Below are 23,628 nucleotides of genomic sequence, written 5' to 3' on the forward strand. Positions count from 1 at the left end.
AACGGGGAGCCACCGATCCCCGCACTCGGCACTGCTGGCACCGCGCCCCCAGTGCTCTGCCCAGTTCTGGAAGGATATTGAGGTGTAATATACCCCAGCCACCACGTGCCAGGATTTCCTCCGCTAACAGCGCAGTGGGTCCAGAGGAGGGCTGCGGAGCTGGGAAGGGGTCTGGAGTGTGTTTGTGAAGAGCAGCTGAGGGAGTTTGGGGTGTTCAGCCTGGCGGAGGCTCAGGAGGGACCTTATCGCTCTCTACAAGTACCTGAAAGGGAACCGGAGCCAGGTGGGGATCGGGCTTTTCCCCCAGGCAACAAACGACAGGACAACAGTGTTAAGCTGCGCCAAGGGAATTTTAGGTTAGTCATAAGGATGAACTTCACAGAAAGGGTGATCAGACATTGGAATGGGCTACCCAGGGTGACGGAGGTGTTGAAGGAAAGACCAGACATGGTCAGCTAACATGGTGACAACTGCTCATAGCCGGGCACGATGGCCTCAGGTCTTTCCCACCCTCAGCGATCCCGGCTCCGTGACCCGCGGGCAGCTCGCGGCCGCACCGCGCACGCGCGGCCCATAGAGGGAGGCGGGGCCGCCCCGCCGGCAGCGGCCGCGCTGTCCTCCCCTTGTCCCCGCCCCTCCGCGCCGCCCATTGGCTACAGCGCGCAGAGGCGGCTCCCCATTGGCCGGGCGCGCCGTCCGTCCGTGCCGCGCGCCGCCGCCGCCATGGTGCGCTTCAAGAACAGGTGAGGCGGGCGGGGGCCGCGCCGCGGGTGCGGGCGGTGCGCGCCGCTCACGCCGCGCCGTCCCGCAGGTACGTGCTGTGCGAGGTGGTCTCGGAGGACCCGCGCTGCCGGCAGTGCATCGAGGACCGCGCGCTGGGCCTCGCCGTCAGAGACGCCATCACGCGGGTGCACGGGGACTACGGCCTGGCGTGCTGCTCCATCTCCTTCACAGGTGCGGGCCGGGCGGGCGGGCCGGGCCGCGGGGTCCCTCCGCTCCGCTCCGCTCAGCCGTGCGCTGTGTCCGCAGTGAAGTACCTGAACGCCTACACCGGGACGGTGCTGCTGCGGTGCCGCAAGGACTCGTACCGGCTGCTGTGCTCCGCGCTGCCCTTCGTGCGGAGCCTGGAGAGCCGCGGGCAGCGCTACCCCTGCTTCCTCAACACGCTGCACGTCGGAGGTCAGGGGCCGCGGAGCTCTAACCATTCCTGCCACAGTCCCCCTGTGTTACTAACAGCAACTGCTTTCAGCACATCTAAATAAGAAACAGGCACCAGCAGTTCTTTTTTGAAAGCTTCGTTAATTTTGTTTGAAGCTTCATTACGTTTATCACAAAACCAGAGCAGCAAATACAATGTTACATTATTTTAAAATATATTTTCAAAGGGTGGTAGCTTCTGTATTGTGAAAATTAAGCCCCAGGGGAACTAACAGGCACTGCATGTTAGAAATTATTACTCCACCACTTAACCTCAGCAATGAGAAATGACGTTACAGACCCTTTGTAGTATTCACATTAACAAACTTGTTTCATGGGGCATTTGTCACTTGATACAATGCTCCTCTGGAAATAGACACACAGCTCTGAAACATTTGGTTGTGTAGATTGTTACATGCTATTCTTGTGACTTCCACAGGTACCATAAGAACGTGTCAGAAATTCCTGATTCAGTATAACAGAACACAGCTGCTGAGGTTGTTGCAAAACTGTACAAATGAAGGTGAGTTTCTCTAGCCCCTTTCCTAAAATGTAGCCTCAGTTCCTGGGGGTTTTGTAGGATATGCTGGGCTACTTCTGAATTCTTTCCCTGAGGAATGTTTCTGTCTTTAGAAGTGGAGGACAGTCCAGTGCATGTGAAGAGATCAAGTAATAACCCTCTGTTGCTTTCTTTATTGCAGAGGAAAGACAGTGTATACAGAAGTCCTTGTTGAGCTGTTCCCTTACAGAAGAGCAGTCTCAAAGTGGAGATGAGGAGGAGGATGATGATGGCACAGAGACAGACTGAATGGCCCTTGTTACTGTTCATCTCTATTCTGTACTTGTTTAATCAAGATGTGACTGGTTATCTTCAGTGTTAAGCAGTGCAGGGGACTGGAAAAGCATTTGTTCCTATTTAGACTTCATTCCCCATTCCAAATGTTTTTAAACAAATTTTTAAAAAATAAAACACGATTTCTCTTAAGTAGGCTACTTGCCTATTTCACTGCAGGAGTCCAAACCCCTCCTGAGGAGTGCAGCAGCTCAAGGTGTTCTTCTTGCTGAGGTAGAAGGGTGCTTTAGGCAGTTGGCACAGACAAGGACTGGAGTTACTCTCCTTCAGCATACAAAAAGCATTAACATCTGCTTTTTACTTTAAGTGCACTGTTAGCCACAGGGCTATCACTGTTCTGAGTGAGAAAAGCACCACTGTGTACACAGGAGCAGTGGGTGCATGGAATGTATGGCAGAGCTGCAAGGCTCAACTCCATCCCCCCATGATAAAACTCATCGGTACAAGTACTGCTTAGATATTTATTAAGTTTACACCAATCAGTTACAGGAAAGTAGCATTGCTGGTATTATCTCGAATCCATAGGAAAACAAGATACAATTGAAGATGCTGTCCCTGTGGGGACAGCCCCTGCAGCAGGGACTGCCTGCCTTGCCCACATCACTTCCCTTACCCTAGTGCCTGTGACATGTGGAGGTGAGTTACACCAGCTCCAGCTATTCTCTCTTCCCAGTGCAAAGAAAAGTTGACTATAAATGTGCAGAGATAACAGAACACAACAGATACTGGTTAGACACTTAAGTAGTTACTCCTGTTCCTTAGCTTAAAATGACTTGCTGTAAACAAGCTTCACTGCATATTTAAATCTTATTGCTTTCTCTGCCCTCACCAATTGTTTTCCCATATGCATTTAAAGTACAGCAAGACCTGTTACCCCTGTCAGGTGTGTTGTCTTGGTTTCTCTGCAGTCCCCTGACAAGCTGTACTGTCTTCCACTGAGTGGGGTTAGTTGTGACCAAGCGTGAAGCCAAGCTGCTTTCAAAGAATGTCTTGCAGGTGTTTCCTCTATCCTCCTGTAGCAGTTGGAAATATTCTGTACCTCCCCCCTCTCCTGTTCTTTCTGGTTTACAGCCACAAGTGATGTACTCTGGTACCAGTTTCCATGAGGCACACAAGTGGAGCCTGTTGCTCTGAAATGAAGCACGCAAGTACTGACACCAGCTTTTTAAACAGGGACACAACCACTGAGTGCCAGTGGTGTTGGGATACTCCAGGTGCCTCAGACACACAGTTCCTGCTCAGATCAGTGTCAGAGGGACAGAGCACACTGCAGCCTGTGCCACTGGGGCTGAAGACAACCCAAGACAGTCAGTCTCCCTCCCTAAGTTCAGTGGTACTTTGTACCAGCACCCTGCAATTAACTCTGCCAGCAGGAAGGTAAAATGTGAGTCTCTGCAATGTTCCAGGGCTCCACACTGCTGTGACAGTTCAGCTGCAGCACTGTGTGTGTCTGTGATTTATTGCAACTGTTGGCCTTGACTGGTACATTACACCTAAAATTCATTTATTCAACAAAATCCACACCACTTAACTCAGTAGCTCAAATCAAACCACAAGCAGTGCAGAATGTGACCACCCAAAGAAAGAGCAGGGAGGGGTCCAGAGGAGACATGTTCATAGCACAGATCAACTTAAATCCCAGAACCAAGCACATACAGGCCCTTATCCCAGTACAAGAGAACCCCAGTTTCTTGCTGGGGTGTAAAGTTATCTACAGACTTCAGCTAGCAGTTGTTCTTCCAACTCAAGAGCAGCCAGTGTCAAACCATCATTCAGAAGGTTACCAGGAGCCCTAGAGGGGAGTGTTTATTCTAGATGATCAGGTTAAAAAGAATGAGTAGCCCATGGTTGGCAAAAAACAAACAAAAAGTAGCAGCCTCACTCACCCACAATAAAACAGACCTGAACAACTGAGAGAAGTCGGGAAGTTCCTTCTACCACTAGTGCCATTTTGAAATACAAAAATCATCAAGCCACTTTAAAACCAAGTAGCCAAGTTCTGCTTTACACTCACCTCAGCTTTTTATCTTTCCAAGCCAGGAGAACAGGAGGAATTCTTGCTCTTTAGAAAAAGAACAGATATAGCAGCTAACACTCTAAAGCCAATAAGCTGTTTTGCCTGTATCCAGTGCAGCCAAAACCAGTTTCTCAAGAGAGCAGTTTGACAGCTTTACTGCAACAGCACTACTGTCAGTCAGCTGGACTTCTGCCCATGAATAATTACAGGAAAATAAAGGCTCTCTGCCTTTTCTCTTGGGTAATATTGCAGTACTTTGGCAGTGCCACACACCTGTAAGGACTTTCACAGTGCTAATCATGCCCAAAGGACTGACTCAGCAACTAGAAGCCTTGGCAGATTTGTCTCTGGGTTGTTACTTTCAAAACTCTGTTTCAGTATAAATTCATTAAGCAGTTGGAATCAAAACATGTTACTTCAACATATACTGTCATGGTTTCCTCCTGAAGCCCCTAGAAGTCCTGGAAAAACAAGTTTAGGCTGTTCAAATTTAAATACTTAAACTATAGCAGCAAAACAAAGCAAAATTAAAAGAAAACCAGGAGAGGAAACTTCTCTTGAATAGCAGAATCACTTGGTGTGAACAACAGAGGTGCTGAACAATAGCTTCTGCTTCTGTTTCTTTCTTTTCTTGCCTCCCTTTTCCTCTGTGAAGAATTAAAATGATACTGTCATTCTTAAAATGGAACAGAAACATCACACAGAAATGATAAATGGTCTTCCCTGGCTTAAGTGGCTTCTACAGATCCACAGCACTTACTATCAATTCACTGAACACCAGACAGTTTAACAAAAAAATGACTGCAGATGAACTAAGGGAGACTCCATCACTCTGAAACACAACTATAAACATGCCTTAATGATTGCAAAGTTGCTGTTGCAACAGCAGATCCTTGGACTGCAGTGTCCAGCAGTTTGCCTTTCCAACAAGTATCACTTTGATACATGTCCAAAAAAACCACAACTGGAGCAGACACTGCACTGAAACTCCCAGGCCCTCCCATCCAACTCTCTCCATCACCCAGTGCAGTCTCCAAACAGAAGCCAAAGCTAAACATCAGAAATGAGCATTAAAAGTAAGTTTCACCAGCCAGCACCAGCGTTAAGTTCACCTCAATTTGTTTCACATGGCCTAATTTGAAATTTCAGCCAGCAGTTACCTCGATATTTTGGTCAAACTGAAGTGGTAGTTCGCAGCTCAGGTATTTTCAGTTTAGAAATGTATAACCTGAACATCCTTAAGATAAAGCTTTAGATTCCAGCAGAGACATGGCCAACACGATTGTCAAAAGCCACCTTTGCCCTAACAGGATTCTTTGCTAGTTGGAGATCTCAGCTCCCACTACGAGGCTGCTTTAAGCTGACAGAAGCCCTAGTCAAGCTGTTCAGAAACCACAACCTGACAATTTTCAGAACTGTTCTCTGGCCAATTTTTGGTCCCCAAAATTGCTGCTTTCACTTCTCCCAGAGGAAGAAGGGGAAATACTCAATTTCTTCACATCAGAAAGTTTTCCTGCCCTTCCCCCTGCCCTTTACCTGACAAATGATCAGCTGTGGATGGTTTGTCCAGTTTCAGGAGGGCTGCCTCAATAGCTTGGCTGAAGGAATTCTGGAAGCTGGGCACAGGTATCCGGTCAGAGCTGTCACTTTCTCCATCACTCTCTCCAGGCACAGGGAGTGCCAGAGTGTTCTCATCTGAAAGAGGGAAGGACATGCAGAAGGCTGTACAAAACTTTCACCACACAAATGCCCTTCCACACTCCAGATCCTTCTTTTGAAGTTAGAGGATTTCTCACATTCAGGTGCATGGTAAAGAACCTGAAGTACTACTATCAAATTTTCTTACCTCTTGTCTTTGGAGCAGGTTTAGGCCACGTTTCTGGTTTTGCCTTTCCAACTCTCAACATCTATCAAAACAGTTGTAAGACATGATTAAACTCCACATACTTGAACAATCCTGCAGACCCCTTAAGTGGCAAAAAAATCTAGAAGCCCCTTCAAGCACTCAAACCTTGTGATATCTCCCCAAGATTTATCCCACATTGTTCTTGTAGGGGAAGCAATTATAGTCTCAGCTTCATCCCCAACTAAGACAGGTAATTCTGACAAGATTCACTCTGCTACATGGTTTACCTGAGCAAAGGAAGGGAAGGGAGACTCTTCCTCCAAGCTTCCACAGAGCAATGGGCTGACCTGGCTGGCAGCAGGTGACAGAGGAGTTGGAATAGATTCTACAGAGAAAGGAACTGAGAATTAAAGCCAGTTGCACTTGGCCAAGGCAGTCATTATGCTGCTTATCAGGATGTAGCAGAAATAAAATTTTATTAGCCTATGTAATTACTCATTTTGATCTCATTAGTTCTATCCATCAGTCACACAGTGGGATCTCTCAAATTTCCTCAATCTTTTTATTTAAAGCAAATTTAAGTTTTCTTGTGGTTTTCTTTTGGGTTTTTTCTGTTTGCTTGAGCAGTTTTGTTGACTTATTTTGGGAAGCTGGGAGGGGGGTGCTTTTTGTGGGTTTATTTTAGAATAATGTGTTGGAGAAGATGGAGATGATAGAAGGGAAAAACTCCAGTAGTGTTTTCCTGGCAAACACAATTTTCTTCCCTTTTTGGGGAAATTGTTTCCTTTCTTCTGCCTCATGCAAAAGATGGGGTAACTACAGTGCAGCTCTCATATTGTCAAGGTAGAGCTAGTAAAAAGCAGACAAAGGAACAGAATGTTTCTTAACCATGTCTGCCTTTTGTGTATTATCTCATAGGCAGCCTAGGAAAGAATCACAGAATCACAGAATGGTTTGGGCTGGAAAGGACTTGAATCCACCACCCTGCCAGGGGCAGGCACACCTTTCACTACACCAGGTTGCTCCAAGCCCCATCCAACTTCACCTTGAACACTTTCAGGGATGGAACAGCTGAGCTTCTCTGAAAAGAAGCTGTCTTTGATCAATATTGAGAAGTTTAGCACGATGACCTGAGCAATAGATCCCAAAAGAATGATCAAGAGCTAGATGTGATGTGTTTTTCCAGATGCTCACCTGTCTGAAACACAGGGCTTCTGCCAAGAGGAGACTGACAGAAGCCCTGATGATCAGCGCTGGTAGTTTCTCCAGGGCAAGAGGTAAAAGCAGGGAACTGCTGCAGATTCTCTAGAGCAATATGGACCTCTGGATCTAGAAAGAGATTTTAAATTAAAGCACTACACAATGTGGGGGAGGACTGTCAATATGCAAGTCATTTCAGGAGTCTAGGAGGTGCCAACTCATTTCTTTCCACCCTCTATTTGGAGACCAGTACAAGCCCTGCTGCTGGATGGAAGCAGTTTCTAGGCCTTTTTTTGCTTTCTTCATTTTTCACTTCACATCGTGATTACTATAAAAACAGAGCTATGTACACCATGGAGATAGCTGTGCCCTTGAATGCCCTCCATCTCTCCCAAAATGCACAAGTATGCAGCAATTGCATAACATCACTTAACATCCTGACTAAAACAGCTTATGTTTTTCATTACAGACATTGTTCCTAATACTTTGTAATCTTGTTCTAAGTACACACCACAAACTACAGGCCTCCGAGTTCATCCTATAGCTCAAGAAATCTGCTCAGCAACCAAATATGACTGGAAATCCACCAGTTATGTGCCACCACCACTTACATTTGCCCTGTTTCTTGTTCTCTTCCATCTCAATCCTGCGCTCTCGTCGCCGTTCATCGCGAGCTTTCTTCTGCCGCAGGCGTTTCCTCTTCTCAAGGTCATCTAGGGGCAAAGCACAATACTGGGTATCAAAAAACCCACACCACTACTCTGGCAAGGTTTCCTCCAGTTCTGAGAACAACCTTATAACACATTAGTAACAAAATATGCTTACAAACAACATATGCTCTTCTAAGCAGTTGGGATTTTTTATTCTTTTTGGAACTGCTGTCTGTGAAACAGTGAATTTGGGCTGTTCTGTCCAGCAGTCACCAGACACTTGGTGCAAGAGGAGTAAAGCTCTAAAGTATGTTCTCTTTTCTACCATTAAAGGGATAAGAACAACTACAAACCTGAGAACAACTCTAAAGTCTCCTTGGAGATGACAGGTGGCTTCAGAGCCAGTTCACAAATGCTGAACTCACAGGTGAGGGGCAAGTGACAGAGGTAGCGATGACGCTGTCTTATATCCTGATAAAGAGAGTGATATAGCACCACAAGGACCAGAGGCAGCCATGGTGATGAACAGAAATAGAATGCACAATATTCATCAAATCAAATGGAAAAAAATAGCACCAGTGACACAATAGTTACTTTAAAAACTACAAACACATGACGGATGCCCTGAGTCAGAATCAAATGTTCCAAGATCTCCACCAGCTACATCATAATCAGACTTGGATGCAATTACTCCAGCTTGCTTACTGATTTTCATGTTCTTCCTCCCTTCTCACTCACATCACTGGAAGAAAATTCCGCAATACCAGACTTGCAACAATTATTTTTGTACTGGACCTTCTAGGAAAAAAAAATCTATACTGCAGCCTACTTAACAAAAGGAACATAAGGCCCAGCAGCTTCCAGAGATGCCCTTCACAGATTAGCACCCCTACCCATTCATATTTATTATTTCTTATACTACTGAAGAGAATCAGGTCTCCTCTACAATGACCAACCTGCCAAAACAAGGCCCTTAATTAATAAGAAGATAAAATAAGTACCTCTGTCATGGAGTAGCCAGTTATCTCCACTACAGCTGCAGTTATCTTCTCTGGACTCTTCTCCAAGCTGCCATATTCACGCACAAGGCATCGGACGTTCACAGGGTGAAGGTACATGCACTGCCCATCCTCAGCTGCAAGGCAACACACCATCATCACTCCTTCCTTGCCTGCTCATTTTCAGTACCCTTCTCCCCACTTCAGGACATCCTCCACTAATAGTTTTTAAGCTCCTTTCTGAATTCCTGTAGGACTTTTATTTCACAGGGGTTATCTGTATCTAATGAACTGACAAACTCATTCCTCAAGGGGGGTCTCAAAGGAGGCATCTCTGCCCCTGTGATTCCAGGATTTCATTGCACTGACCTTGATAGAAATAGTAAAAAGGAGAGTTGCCAAGATGTCCACTGCTAACTGTATCTTTAGATTCTTGGCAGCTTGTTTCAGCTAGATTTGGTTCCTCTGCAGTGCTCATAACAGGTTCTCCCACAGTGTCCACCTCAGGTACTTCCTCCTCATCCAGCACTGCCTCTTCTACTTCCACAGGAGGTGAAAAGGAACTTGCCAGGTCAGAGGAAGGCTCCACAAGCTCCTCATCAAATGCAGAGAGATATTCCACATCACACTACCACAGCAGAGAGGATAGAGTTAGCACCACGCCACCTACATCAAAGATTATCATCTCTGCAAAAATCTCTGGCACGAGCTCACCACACACTGCAGTGTGAGGTGGCAGAATTAAGTGTTAACAGGATCTGCCAGAGCAGATTTGTCACCCACCTTTTTCTCTTGGGAAACAGCAGGCTCCACAGCTTTGGAGCTTTCCAGGACCAGTTCTTCCACAGCTGCACTGATCCCAGCAATGCCATTGTTTTTATCCTGGTCAGCAGACAGTGCTGTTTCCCGTTCCTGGAGATCATCCAAAGGGATCAAGTTTCAGTTTGCCATTTAAGCAAGGAGACCACCTTCACAGTTATTTTTAGCCTTGCCCTGGCATTCCTTTACTGGAATACCATCCCATAAAAACCATTCTGCTGTATTATCCTGAACACCACATCAGATGCCTGGGCCCAAAGGCTACAGTCTCCTCCAAGGTGTATAATGCTACTCCAGCAGCAAACATCAGCAACTTGCTAGAGACCAGAATAATCACACACCACCATACAGCAGAACAAGGATGCTCAGCACACTCCTAAAAATAAAGCTACTAAAAGGCTCCCAAGAGGTTGTTACCTTCAGCTCCTGGATAGCTGCCTCAATGAAACAGGCTTCTGGGGTGTGTTTTTCTTCCTCATACTGTTTCAGTAATGCTGCTTTCTCCTCCAGGATCACCAGCTGCAAGACCTGCTCCCTGGATGCCAGAAGCAGCTTTGAATACTGACTGTGCTGGTCATCTGCACAGAAGGAGCACCAAATAATTAACATCTACATATAGAGCCACCAGTTTGGAGTGCTGCTTCTTCAGAAGTTTTGTTACTGCTCCCTTTGTGAGTTAATCACTCAGGGCAGACAACACTCAGCAAGAGTTTGATAGAGACTCCACAAATTACCATTGTATCACAAGCTGGTGTCACACAGCTGCTGACACCTCCCCCACACAGCAGCTCATCTGCCACTTCACCACTGAGTTGCTACACATCAGTAAAAATGAAGCCTAAACTTCCACACTGTAGGAGCATCACCTTTGAGAAGCCTTGAGGGAGTCAAAGCTTCCTGAAACACTGCAGTCTGCAGCTTCTTCCTCTCTTCTCAAAAATACTGCTGCTGGAAATTTCTGCAAAGCCTCTCTGGCTTGGCTCAAACTAGTTCATAAGCCCATATGTATTAAAAATCCATACACAACATTATTACAAGGTTTTTACAATAAGCACAGCAGAAATAATAAACTAAAGAATTGCAGTTTAGCAAAAGGTGACCATTGCTGTTACTTTACAGCAACCACAGCCTCCCATATTAACACAATCCCTGTATTCACTGCTCTCCAAGGGTCTAACCTTGCCTACAGACACCAAGGTAATGGTGAATTTTCTGGCTTTAGAGTGTTCTCAAATCCTATATTTGTTCTTCTGTTTGTTTATGAAAAGACTTAAAGTCCCCTAGTTTCAAATACTGAGAATCATGTAAGACCACAGCCTGCATGCTGGATATCATCACACATTAGAAGACTCTACTTTTTCCAGAGAGTTTAAATGCATGCAGCCTTTCCTAAATGTGACTGCAAAACTAAGTGAGCCAAGACAGCCCACAAAGCAGCAATGTTCAGTAAAATTATTTCTTTAGTCACAAAATTTCTGCGATACTAACAGATAAGATGATGATGAGTTAGTCACACTCTTGCCTGCAGAAAACTGAAGATGTCAGGCAACAGATGTTTGGAATAAGGTTTGCAATAATTTTGATTATTTCCCTATAGCAGTCACTGACTTCAGTGGATAAGTGAAGATGATGAAAACCTTGTTGAAGATTACAGCCTTGAAATAGTTTAGACACAGAGACAGTTATTTTTGTGAAGCTGTACAATGAGTCAGGAGGAAAAAAGTTAAGGACACCAAAGAGCCAATAAAAGCAGTAAGAGTCACACCAATGACTGCAGGATACAAAGGACACATCAAACCATAAGCCGTGACTGTGAAGGCAGGAGTGTGCACTTCAGTCACTTGAAGGGACACGCACACAAGTTAAAGCCTGGACAGAAAACCAGTGTGAATAGGAAGTTTACTGTTCATGTGTGGTCATTAAGGTTTTCTGCTGCTAAGCCCCATGTTTTGCAGCCAGGGTAAATCATCTCAACACAAATCCTGGTCAGTCAGAAACAGGATTCCAACCAACCACCAGGGCTGGGATACACTCACCTCTGATGTAAACAGGCTGAACCACATTCATCCACTGGGATTTGGGCAGTGCTACCAGAACACCCTTCTCTCTTCTCATAAGTTGCATTGTAATGGTGTCACCAATTGCATACTGACGTGTTTCCATAGCAACAACACTGCAATGTATGGAGGAGGTTAGCAGTGCAAAAATAACACTGCAAAAAGATGCATGATTTCATTAATATCATCTCACCTCTTGAGATCCTTCTTATGAACAGAGCCATAACAAATTGGACACTTACTCCAGGCCTTCTCACTCAAGGAGAGATAGTGAAGGATACATGCCCAGCAGAAGATGTGCCCACAGCGGGTGATCTTGGCAGCAGTTGGTGGGTACAGACATATGGGGCACGAGGGCACTTCATGGCTACAGATTCGCTGAAATGGCACATGAGAACAACAGTACAAGTTTTAGACTCAAATCAGTTCCTGGGATCCAGAATAAGCCACCTGTAAGATCTACTCTAATATATTATCTTCCAGCTCTTTAGACTGTTTATTTATCAAGAAATTAGTGCACTGTCAACTAACACCTTCAGACTGCACATGGAATAACCTTCTAAGCAACCCAGCTTATTTCTTATGTCTTATTTCTGCTCAAATGACATTAAAAAGTGAGTCTTCTTGCATTTCCCCTCAGGTATTCATCATCTTTAAGAGTTAGCAGCATCCTTATTATGTGAATTCAGACAGTGAGCAGGCAAGCGAGCTCTGTGGCCTCTCCCACAAGCAGACTTGTGCAGCCCTGTGTAACTGTGAGACTGAACTTACCCACTTCCATGAAAATGCTAGGTCTAGTCAGACACTTTGGTAGCTTCTCTGTGTGGCAGAGACATAACTGCCAAGCAAGCACCTAGAGTTTTCAGCTCTCTTGTAGTGGCAGGTAACAGTAAGCCTACCTCCTTCTCCACCTACACCATGCACCAGACTGTCTTGGCAGATATAAATTGCTGCTTGAGGCAACCCAAAACTTCTGACCACAATTCTCAAGAGATTTTCCATTTTGTTGCTAGGCAAGATAGGCCACCTATGCACAGAATAATTCTTCAAAATTCTACACTCTAGTCCTCTTCTGTGGACTCATGCCCAAGTTTTCTGTTAATATCTCGATCACAAGGACTCTGTCTACAGAATGTCAGATACTATTTTTGATGAGCTCCCATCTGCGAAAGCAAGAAGAAGCTGCTAATTTTCCTAATAGATTTTAGCACTTCTCTTTTCCTGTCATGAAAGTATTTCATAATATATTCCATGACAGATCTTTCCCAGTATTGTGGGAGTGACAGAAAAGGCCTCAACTCAAAAACAGATGAGTTTTATGTAACATCACAGAGGGAAAGAGGTAGTTAAAGACAGGTTGAGGTTCTTAAGAAGGAAAAAAAAAATCTAGCCCATCACAACTGACCACTTGCTCCACAAAGTCCCAGTTGACCAAGGTATCTGGATCAGCAAAGTGGACTGTGTAGTCCTGTTCTTCAGAGACAACAAACTGGCAGCTGGGGAAAGGCAAAGAGACAGATGATCCACTCAGTTGTTTCTAAAAACTTTTTGAGAACTATTCTATAGGATTCTCTCAGCTTCTTCTTTGTCCAGCAGAAAACTGCTGGATGCAGTCAGTAACTTCTATCAATAAGAAATCAAGAGCTCAGTTCACAACCAGATTTTCAGGACACAGGTGTGTCTGTTCAGTTAGACACAACATCACACAGTAAGTACAGAATGAGCCAGGCAGACTGGTTTTCCAGAAACGTGTAGGAAACAGTCAGCTGCAATGGGGATCTATTGAAAAACAGGGAATCCACAAGGGGAAAAATCTTGTCACAAAAACTACAACTACTGGGGTTCCTGCAAATAGACTTCACTACAATAAGCCACAAAACCTTATGGAGAAATCAGAAGCATCAATGCTGACAATACTTTTTATCTTTAATATTATCAGAGATAGGATGTCCTGAACACACTTCAAACTCTGGGGAAACTTCCAGTCAAAAAGGAATTCAGCTGCTAGGTACCATACTGATCATCATTTGGGTTATACTACATACTTTGGGGCCCACAAAATAATCAGCATTTTAAGAACTAAGACCCATATAAGTAATTGCCTTTGGGACTTAAAAATTCAGATTAACCTTCACCTAGCAACTGTTATCACTTCTAGCTCAACAAACCAACTTTTGGAAAAAAAAACCAACCATCTTCTATAAGGAACTATACAGATATTCCCAAGCAGGACTGTCATGTCCCAAAGCCATGCTTGAGAATTTGAGCAGAGGATTTTTGTTTGTATCTAAAGGACTCACTCCAACAGATATCTTGCATATAGGTGAAGACAACATCACTTTAAAATATAGACATTACCACTAAAAACACTACAGAAAGGTAATTTCACCCTGGAAAAGACAAGACAATTAGTCAAGCCCAACAGAACTCCCTGGCTTGTCACCCCTTACAGCTCCATGTCTCTGCAGAAGTCTAAGAGCCCCATGGATCTCCCACTCACTTGGCCTGCAGGAAGAGCTCCTTGTTGAAGGGTTTATGTCCCCACTTGTTCCTTTTCCCCCAGTTGCCATGTCCATTCCCATCAAAATGTCCTGCTTGGCCACGGGGTTCAAAGGTGAAGTTCAGTAAGTGGTTCAGATTAATCTTCTTGGGACCAGAGAACTGGGCAGGGCTGAACTCTGCCCGTTGAGCCTCTGCTACCTAAGAGAGAACAGCATTTGTGAGAAATTGCTGGAGTTTACAGCAAAGGCATCAGTGCAGGGGGGCATCCAGGCCCCAGCACACAGCACATGCAGCATCTACTCACTCACCTTCTCCCATCCCTGTTCTGCAAATCAAGTAGTGCAGTTAGAAATGCCTGAGAACCTGAAAGTGAGTACTCAGTGCTCTTACCCCACACTGAGCAAAAGGAGTTAAAACAACCACAAAAACATGTAAAAGCTGGCAAAACATAGTCAAGAAGTTGTTCAAATCCTGACAATACTCTTTTGGACAGTAATACAAGACTGATTACTGTTTGCACAGGCTGTACTTGTTTTGGTTAGTTTTCATGTAATGAAGTAACAAATCAAAATTCAGCAGAGGCAGCAGGTGAATTTTCAGCCAGTGATCTAGGTGAGAAGTGCTGCTCATCCATCAACACTGAAAAACCAGAGTATCAGTTAAAGCCCACAAACACTCTAGAGTATTTAGACCCACATCAGTCTGGTTTTATCCTGATATCAGCAAGGCCAACACAATTACTTCTGCAATACCACTATCACCTGTAAAATTTGTGCCCCTGAACTGGTTGGACACAACCAATCTTCAGAGGGCAAACTTTGGCCTGTATAGAAGGCTGGTTGGCAAAGTCCCTTGGAAGGCAGTGCTGAAGGGCAAAAGAGTCCAAAAGATTGGACATACTTCAAGAAATCTTAAAGGCACAGGAACGTGCTGTCCCCTTGTGCCAAAAACATGAGGGAAGACCAGCCTGGCTCAACAGAGAATTTTAAATGGAACTCGGGGAAAAAAAGGAATTTATGACCTGAGGAAGAAGGGATGGGAGCTCAACAGGACTACAAGGATGTCATGAGGTTGTGCAGGGAAAGAAATGAAGGGCCACAGCCTGACTAGAACCTAATCTGGCCACTGTTGTAAAAGACAAAAAGATGCTTCCATAAATACATCACCTACAAAAAGTGAGCTAAAGAAAATCCCCATGCTTTATTGGATACAGAAGGAAACCCAGTGGCAAAGGGTGAGGAAAAGGCTGAGGTACTTAATGCCTTCTTTCCCTCAGGCTTTAACAGAAAGGCCAGTTGACCTCAGGGTACCCAGTCCCCTGAGCTGGAAGACTGGGACAAGGAGCAGAATGAAGCCCCATACTCCAGAGAAAGTCAGTGCCCTGCTGTGCCACTGAGACACCCCTGAGCCCATGGGGCTGGATGGGATCCACCCACAGGGAATTAGGGAGCTGCCAGCAATGATCATCATTTACCAGCAGCCCTGGCAAACTGGGAGGCCCCAGCTGACTAAAAGTCATCAAATGTGACACACACCTACAAGAAGGGCTGGAAGGAGGATGAGGGCAATTACAGGCCTGTCAATCTGACCTCTGTGATGGGCAAGGTTATGGAGGAGATTATCCTTCAAGCCATCACACAGGGTGTACAGGACAAGCAGGGGATCAGGCCCAGCCAACATGGGTTTATGAAAGGCAGGTTCTGCCTGACTAACCTGATCTCCTCCTGTGACAAGGTGACACAGTGCATGAGGGAACAGCTGTGGTGGATGTTGTCGGCCTGGACCTTAGAAAAGCCTTTGGCATGGTTTCTCACAGCATTCTCCTGAAGAAAGTGGCTGCCCATGCCTTGGATAAGCACACTACTCCCAAGTAAAAAGCCTGTCTGGATGGCAGGGCCCAGGGAGCAGAGGGACAGGGGTGACATCCACCTGGGCCCCCACGAGTGGGGTTCCCCAGAGCTCAGTATCTGGGCCAGTCCTGTTTGATGTCTTTACCAATGATCTGGACAAGGGGATTGAGGGCACTCTATGCAAGTCCACAGATGACACCAAGCTGGGTGGGAATGTAGATGTGCTGGAGGCCAGGAAGGCTCTGCAGAGGGATCTGGACAGCTGGACTGACTGGTCAACACCAGTGATGCGAGGTTCAACAACACCAAGTGCCAGGTCCTACACTTGGGTCACAACAGCCCCTAGGAATGCTCCAGCCCTGGCAAAGAGCAGCTGGAAAAGACCATCAGAAAAAGACCTGGGGGCGTTGGCAAACAGCAGCTGAACATGAACCAGGTGTGCCCAGGTGGGCAAGGCAGCCAGTGGCACCTGGGCTGTACTAAAAATAGTGTGGCCAGCAGGGATAGGGCAGTGAAATTGTGTCACTATACATTTTCACAAAAAACCCATGTCACGTGTACACGTCTTGGCACATACTCCTCAGACAGCATTTTGCTATCTGCCTGGAGCACAGCTAAGAGCACTCCTCTTCTGTAGCTGCCACATTGCTCTGCTCACACTCCCCCTGGCATCTCAACAATCTTAGCACTCTTATTACTCTCTCCCTTCCCAACCCTGGAAATGAACACAGCAGACCCAGCTAGGCAGGTCAGGGTGATCCTCTCATGCCAGGAAAGGAGGCCTTGGAGGCATGGCATTGCACTTCTCACCTCATCTCGTCGTCCACCATTAGAAGAGCTAAAAGTTTTGCCACTCCCGCCGCCGCCTCCCCTTTGAGGGGGCATCTTGTTAAAAGCTTTGCTTTTCTGTGAACTGGAGCGACGGGACTGACTGGAAAAGTTCTCATTTTTTGAATATGAAGTTTCTCTTTTACGATTATAACGCTGTTTGGGTCCACTGGCATTCTTTCCATCTGAAAAGAAAATAAAAGAAAAATCAGATCAGCAGCTTCAGAGTTGGCCCCAAATAGTGCACCTCAGCTAAATTCAGCACCTCAGCCCAGAGATGAGCTCACCTCAGCCATTTCTTAAGTGGACATTATAGTGGACATATCAGGACATTAAATCCCCCAGCAACCCAAACCACTTCATTCCCATCATTGTCTAAAGAGCTGGTCAAAGAGTTTTAAAGAATATATTTGCCGTGCTCTAGCTTTTATAAAAGAAGTTGAATTTCTTTTTTCCAGATTTGGAATTGCCACCACCAGATATTAGTGCATTATCCGGTACATTAAGTTATAAATATCACCATCACACACCACATCTTCATACCCTGTTACAAGAACTAAAAACTAGTTGTTTTTTTTCATTTAATTTGCCTAAACCACACAATTTATCTTATTTATTCACACATTAAATACACTGTACAAATACACCACTGTACAAATACACCACTGCCTGCATTTTTCTTAAAGGCTTCCATTGCCTGTTTTCAATCACTTCTGCACTTTTTGCTTAAAAGATCCCAGTAGATCTAATTCTATTTTAAAAATATTTTTATGTCATCAGGCCAAAAAATGCTAATTGATCTTGAAGCACAAACCAAACACTTTGTGGCCTTGCAGGGCACATACCTAAGATCTAAGTACTAAGTCCACCAACCTATGCAACAACAACTGTCTGCCAAAAATTGTACTTAGCACACCATTGACCCTAACATGGAACACAGTGGTGAAGCACAAAGCAAAAAACTGCAGGAATAAAGAGCAGAAAAATCAATCCAGCTCTTTAGAGGGGTGTTCTGTGCCTCAACAGCTGCTAAATCAAACTGCTAGAACAGAGTTAATACTATGAAAGTATTTCTGCAGCCTTAACACAAGATCAGAGCTGCCCAAGGACACAACAGGCTGCAGGCTGGGTGCTGAACCCAGCACTTCCACCACCTGCCCCAAGTTTTATTTGTAGCACAGGTACAGTGATAAGCTCAGAAACAAAACTCCTCAGGCCCCACAAGACATCTACCCACACCAGCCAGCCCCAAAGTCACTCTGGATACTCAGTAAACATGACACAAACAGCAAGCCCTCACACAATATCTAGTTGCACTTCATAAAAGCCTATTAGTTTCCCTTTTCCCACTTTGCAGTCTTCCTCCCCAGCCCTTAACATAAATCTTACGTGGCAGGCAAACACCTCACTGTGATTCAGGATCATGTTTCTCATATGGGCAGTTTCATTGCCAGTGGTCCCAGTTTTTCCCTTTCCAGCACCATTTCCCATCTACCCAAGCATTTAAAACAGCTGGAATGGCATCATCCACATAATGCATCTTTTGTCATTTTAAGTTTTTTCTTCCACCTGCACCCCCAGAAAAGGTGAGCTGAGAACAGGATGTGTTATTGTACATTACTGAGGATCCAACCTCAACAGAATAAATTAAGCAATAAAAGTGGCTGGACCAGGTTCTGGGCTGGTCTGCTGTTTCTTGCACTTGTCAGACTTCTCTGGCTGCAACTACAGCTAAAACAGGACACTATCATTACTTTCACACGATGTGACAGGCCCATATTGCAGACAAACTTCATCATCAGAATTGGTAATTTACTCTGCTATTCAAAAGGCTGATCCTTTAATTCAGAATTAAACCAACTCTGTCAGAACCACAGCTGTGTAACTCAAACACATGCCTGCAGAGCTGGCAGTGCTTTAATGCACATCAGGCTAAAAGGACATGGCTTGAGCATTATCAGGAAAAAACACACCAGAAGCTGCCAAGTACTGAGGGTGTGACCAGGTCTGGCTGAATGATTAGACAGACCTTTTTTTGAGAATATTTGTAGGGAAGAAGGAATAACCAACACCTCTCAGTCTCTGGTAAAAAATTAAGTAGTCTTGAAGCAGTTTAGACTACTCCTTAAGTTACTCAGGAGCAGAACTTGTCAGCTGAGCCACTCTCTTAAATCTGTAATTTCAGCAAATGCACTAGAGGGGCAGATGCCCGTTGTGCCTGTACCACTTTGCAGTTTCCCTGCCATTTTCAAATGGGGAAAAGAAACAACTCAAAAAAAGTCAGTCTAAAGTGGGTGTTTACAAGTCCCTGAACAAGGAAAGCTCACCCCTGGAGCTGACAGAAGAATCTCCTACCACTTAAAGTTTTAATCGAGTTACTCACCACCAGCTTTGTCAGTCAGATGGTTTACACACATTCCTGTCATACTCTAGGTCCTTTTAAGGCACCTCCTGGAGCCTTTGGGAGTCACTTCAGTGCCGCTCACATTTTATAGGAAAGAACTCTCCACTTGTGCCTTTTTTAAAAGGACACTACAACAGTCTAACAATGCTTCAGACCTCATTTTACAGGTGGGCAGTTTCACCCCTCCACCACAAGAATAGCTGATCTCAGCCAAAGCCAGGTCCATCAGAGAAGCAATGAAATTGGTCAGCAGACAGCCAGGAGCTTGGAGAATGCAGCTGTAAACAGCTTTTCCCTACCCTGAATCTAAGCAATGCTGTCTCTCCCAACCTTTCCAGCATGCCACACGTCAGGGAAGCTCTGCTTTCTATCATCCATCCATCCCAGCACTCCCACAAAGGACAGGGTAGAACAGGCTGCACTCTGGCACAGAGAAAAGTGTAAGATTCTCACTGCCATCCTCTCTTGTGAAATCCCAGTTTTAAGCAGGGTAAGTTTGGATTTGTTTGTTTCTTTTTGGCAAATGAGGAGCTAGCAAAAGCCAGAGTGCTGGTGAGGTACTTTGCACTCAGGTCCTCAGTTAGTCCTTTTGCTGTTTTCATGGCATCTAATATATATATACACAAATTATGTGGATTTATCTACCCGAAATACTTATAAAAATACTGCCTGTATAATTTAAAAACACTAACAATAAAACTCTTCTGGCATTTTGGAGCAAGCCTTGAGATTCCTGGTTTCTCCTGCTGTATCTCCAAAGATCCAGAGAGGGGAGATGAAGCTCACAGCACCAGAAGCAGCTGCAGGTGACCCCCTGGGCTCTGGAGCTGGGGTGAGAACTGCTGTTTCCCTCCACCTTTTTCCCCCTCTTTTCTTTGAGCTGTGCTGAAGCCAGCAGCATTGCATAAGGGGTCTGGAGCACACCAAAGCCACAGGGTGGTTTCATGAAAGCACAGAGGCACTGCTGCTGCCAAGGCAAACATCCCAGTGAGCAGGAGGTGACCGAGCTCTCACAGCCAGCCAAGCAGCTCACTCTGGCTGTGACAGGGCCCAGGAAGGGTTGTGACAGCTAACACTGTCCATCAGCCCCACAGCACTGCACAGAACCCCAACAAGCCTTATCTGCTTTATTCCACTCTAACTGGATGTGATTCCTGTTGGCACGCTAACACAACATAAAGAAACTTTTCTGTTAGAAACTTGCAGTTTAATTTAGTCTCTGAGGCCAAATTTGAAAGGTAGGAGGAATCAAACTCCCACAAATACAAGGGAATACAGTACTCTACTTAGCCAATTTCCAGCTGCACTGTGAGAGAGAGAGAAGCTACCACAAGGGTTCAAGAAAATGCATTTTCTGGACAGCTGCAGCAGGTAACTTTGGAAAGCACCAAATGGCAAGTGCTTGACTGGATTTAACCCAGTGACCAGCTGAGGAAGGTCTGTGGTCCATAGGATTACCTTCCATTTCAGAGGAGATGCATGATTTCCAGAACATCCTATACCTGTCCTTAAAGGGGTGCACCACATCAGCCAAAAGGACAGTGATAAGGAACTCCAGAAAAAGATTCCATGTGGTGACATGCCAGTGTCCTACACCCAACAGCCATAAAATCATAGCCACAGTTTTGCCCAGCTGCATCCTGTGCAGTTGTTTGACCTAATTTCATCAAGGGAATCTTTTTGTTTAAGTGTTCAGTACCCTCCAGTTAAGATATTCCTAGACAAACATCTACTACTATGAAAAGAGATTCTAATTTGTCCAGCTCTCTTTGATGCCCTGTAAAGGAAGCAACTCATCCCTCTGCCCTCCACTGTAGTTTGGAAACAAGCATCACTAAAGTGGAATTATGCTATGACAAAATTTTCCACTGTTTTATAAAAAAAAAAAAGTCTTAAAAACTTTTGGTGATTATTTAATTAAAAGTTTGGAGTAGAGAAGAACAGTCATGAGGATTCCTCTCCCCACTGCTCCTGTGCTACCAGTGCCATTATTTCAAACCTGTGAAAGGTGATACTCCACAAAAATCACTTAATATTTTTATTCTGGGCTGGAACAACAGGCCTTTTACATCCTTCCTCAGATACATGAAGGGATACCAGCCACAGCACAAACCATCTTAACCCCTTCCTGAAGGACGTTTGTATTCTGTGAGCAATCCTCCACAGAGCATCACACACTGCTACAAAAGAAGCTGGAGTGAGGAGGTGTCTCTTGGCAAGACAAGGACAGAAAAAGTTCTTCTTAAAAAGACTTCCAAGTGGTTGAATTCGAAGTTAAAATTTCATAGTAATTGCACAGTTACACCACAACCTGGGGAGCTGGGGGTGAGTCACCTCCCGTGTCCCACTTCTGTCAATCCTGGGGAAGTGGCTAATTAATAGAGGTGCAGAGCAGGTAATACTTGGACACCCAGGACATGACCATGCTTAGAAGGTCCAAAAAGGAGTCAACAAACACCTCCAAGATACTTATTTTGTTAACCCTCTGGAGAGCACTGAGCTCTCTCAGAGGCCTCAAGCAATACAGCTGAAACAAACCACTGAGAGGAAGGAAATTAGTACAGCAATGGTGGTGCAGCAACCTGTTGACACTCTCTCACATACTTCCAGGACTAAAATCACCAATTTTAATCACTACCGCCCCATTTCTAGGTTTTAGGGGGGGGAAAAAAAAAAAAAAAAAAAGGTTGCCAGGAACCCTCACACACTCACTCTCTTCCTAAGTTCCTAAACAAGTTCAGAGAGCTACGTGGGCTTAGCTATTACCTTGAAACGATGACAGGACCCACACTGGCTTCTGACAAATTGCTCTGTCAGCAGAACCAGCTGTTTGCAATCGCAGGTGAGACACTTTGGGCTGGATGCCAGATGAGCAAACAGCAGCCAGCCGGCCCCGAGCTCCCCCAGAGCAGGTGCCTGAAACACCGGGGCCAGGGCAGTGCTGTGTGCGGCACCAGCCCCCTGAGGGAGGGGCAGCAACACTGGGACAACATAAAGTTAAGGGACAACATAAAGTTAAGGGACAAGATAATGTTAAGGGCTCTACCCACAGGCACCAGGGAATGTATGTTCTTACTATAGCACCAGGGCTTTAGCGCTCAAGCTGCTTACTCTACTAATGAAGATAAAGCATAAATCCTTAAGGGAAGAGGAGAGTAGGAATCCCAGCGAGCAAAGCCGGAAGAGGAAGGAAAAAGAAACCAAAAACAGGCAGTGACCTGAAACGCCGCCTATTAAACGCCGCCGGGACACAAACAACCCGACGAGCGCAGTTCGGCTGCCCCACACCCGCGGGGCCCACGGCCGCCCGCCCCCGCCCGCCCCTCACAGCGCTCACCGCCTTTGGGCTTAGACTCCCCCGCGGCGGGCCCGGCCGAGGCGGAGCGCGGCTGCTGCCCTTTGCTGCCGGCCGAGGACGCGGGCGCACCGGAGCCGCAGGGGCTGCTCCTCTCCATGGCGGGGGCTGCGGCAGCGGCGCCGGGCGGGCTCTGCAGCATCAACGGGCGCCCCGGGCGAGCGGCGGCCCTGGGCGGGGGGGCACGACGGGCGCTGGCGGAGCCGGCGGGGGCCCAGGCTCATGGCCCGCGGGGGCGACCGGCGGGGGCGGCGCAGCGCGGACTCGGCCTCCTTCATGGCGACATCTTCTCGCTGCTCCGCTCGAACCGGGGAAGGCCGCGGGAGGCCGGGCCGGGCCTGCGGGGCTCCGGGCGCGGGGGAGAGAAGAGCTGCTCACGGAGCCCCGCGGGGCCCGGCGCTGCTGCCGCCCGAGGGGTCGGCACCACCCCGGCACCCACCGGCTGCTCGGCGCCGCACCGGCCCCGGCTCGGCCGCCGCTGCCCCGTAATGGCGACGAGCCGCCCGCAGCAGTGGCCGGACCCGGATGCAGCCGGCCCGGGCGGGCCCGCGGGCATGACGGGATTTGTAGTCCCGGGCCGCGCGGGGCGCGCCGGGAGCCGCGGGCGGGCCCGGGCCGAGCCCCCGCCTCAGCGGGACGGAAAATGATTTAATATAAAATCATTGCTCTCTCTTTGTAGCAAATAACCGTAAAAGTTAAAAAAAGAAACAAACAAAAAAGAGTATATCATCAGGCCTACTCGAAGTGATATTTTTCAACCTTTCCCTCAAAGTAAAAGGGGGAAAAAAACCCACAAGGCAACTCAGATCCTAAAGGCATTTCTTTTAAGCTTTAAAATGCATTCTTAAATGCATCTCCTGGTGCCTTTTCCATTATTTTAGGGATAAGAGCATCAAGTTCTGTGAGAGAGCAATTCCCAGCTTCTTAAAAAAAAGTACGGGTGGAGGATGTGAGGGCACCTTTACCCCCTAATTCATTCCAGGATGTGAGTGTACAGCCCCTCAGGTAAAAGCTTCACTACCAGTTTTGTGTGCACAGGCTCTGTAACACCA

The 23,628-nt window shown here is 46.3% G+C and overlaps 3 protein-coding genes across 3 annotated transcripts in view; 1 reads left to right on the plus strand and 2 right to left on the minus strand.

Moving 5' to 3' along the window:
* The window catches only part of ACADS (acyl-CoA dehydrogenase short chain), a 111,472-nt gene that overhangs the window by 87,159 nt on the left and 685 nt on the right, over nucleotides 1–23,628 (minus strand). The gene's annotated exons all lie outside the window — the stretch shown is intronic.
* POP5 (POP5 homolog, ribonuclease P/MRP subunit) lies at nucleotides 616–3,895 on the plus strand. Its single transcript, XM_064393067.1, has 5 exons — nucleotides 616–743; nucleotides 812–954; nucleotides 1,030–1,179; nucleotides 1,637–1,720; nucleotides 1,899–3,895. Exons 1-5 carry the CDS (start codon nucleotides 724–726, stop codon nucleotides 2,003–2,005), a joined length of 504 nt encoding a protein of 167 aa, XP_064249137.1. The 5' UTR covers nucleotides 616–723; the 3' UTR covers nucleotides 2,006–3,895.
* RNF10 (ring finger protein 10) lies at nucleotides 2,498–23,130 on the minus strand. The gene is made up of 17 exons (XM_064393056.1): nucleotides 22,559–23,130; nucleotides 16,800–17,002; nucleotides 14,138–14,337; nucleotides 13,043–13,133; nucleotides 11,831–12,015; nucleotides 11,617–11,753; nucleotides 9,998–10,158; nucleotides 9,545–9,673; nucleotides 9,131–9,389; nucleotides 8,765–8,898; nucleotides 8,117–8,234; nucleotides 7,725–7,826; nucleotides 7,108–7,242; nucleotides 6,201–6,298; nucleotides 5,914–5,974; nucleotides 5,604–5,762; nucleotides 2,498–4,714 (listed from the first exon to the last, which is right to left on the minus strand). Exons 1-17 carry the CDS (start codon nucleotides 22,716–22,718, stop codon nucleotides 4,638–4,640), a joined length of 2,409 nt encoding a protein of 802 aa, XP_064249126.1. The 5' UTR covers nucleotides 22,719–23,130; the 3' UTR covers nucleotides 2,498–4,637.

The sequence above is a fragment of the Passer domesticus genome, chromosome 17 (assembly GCF_036417665.1).
Source record: "Passer domesticus isolate bPasDom1 chromosome 17, bPasDom1.hap1, whole genome shotgun sequence".
NCBI lineage: Eukaryota > Metazoa > Chordata > Aves > Passeriformes > Passeridae > Passer > Passer domesticus.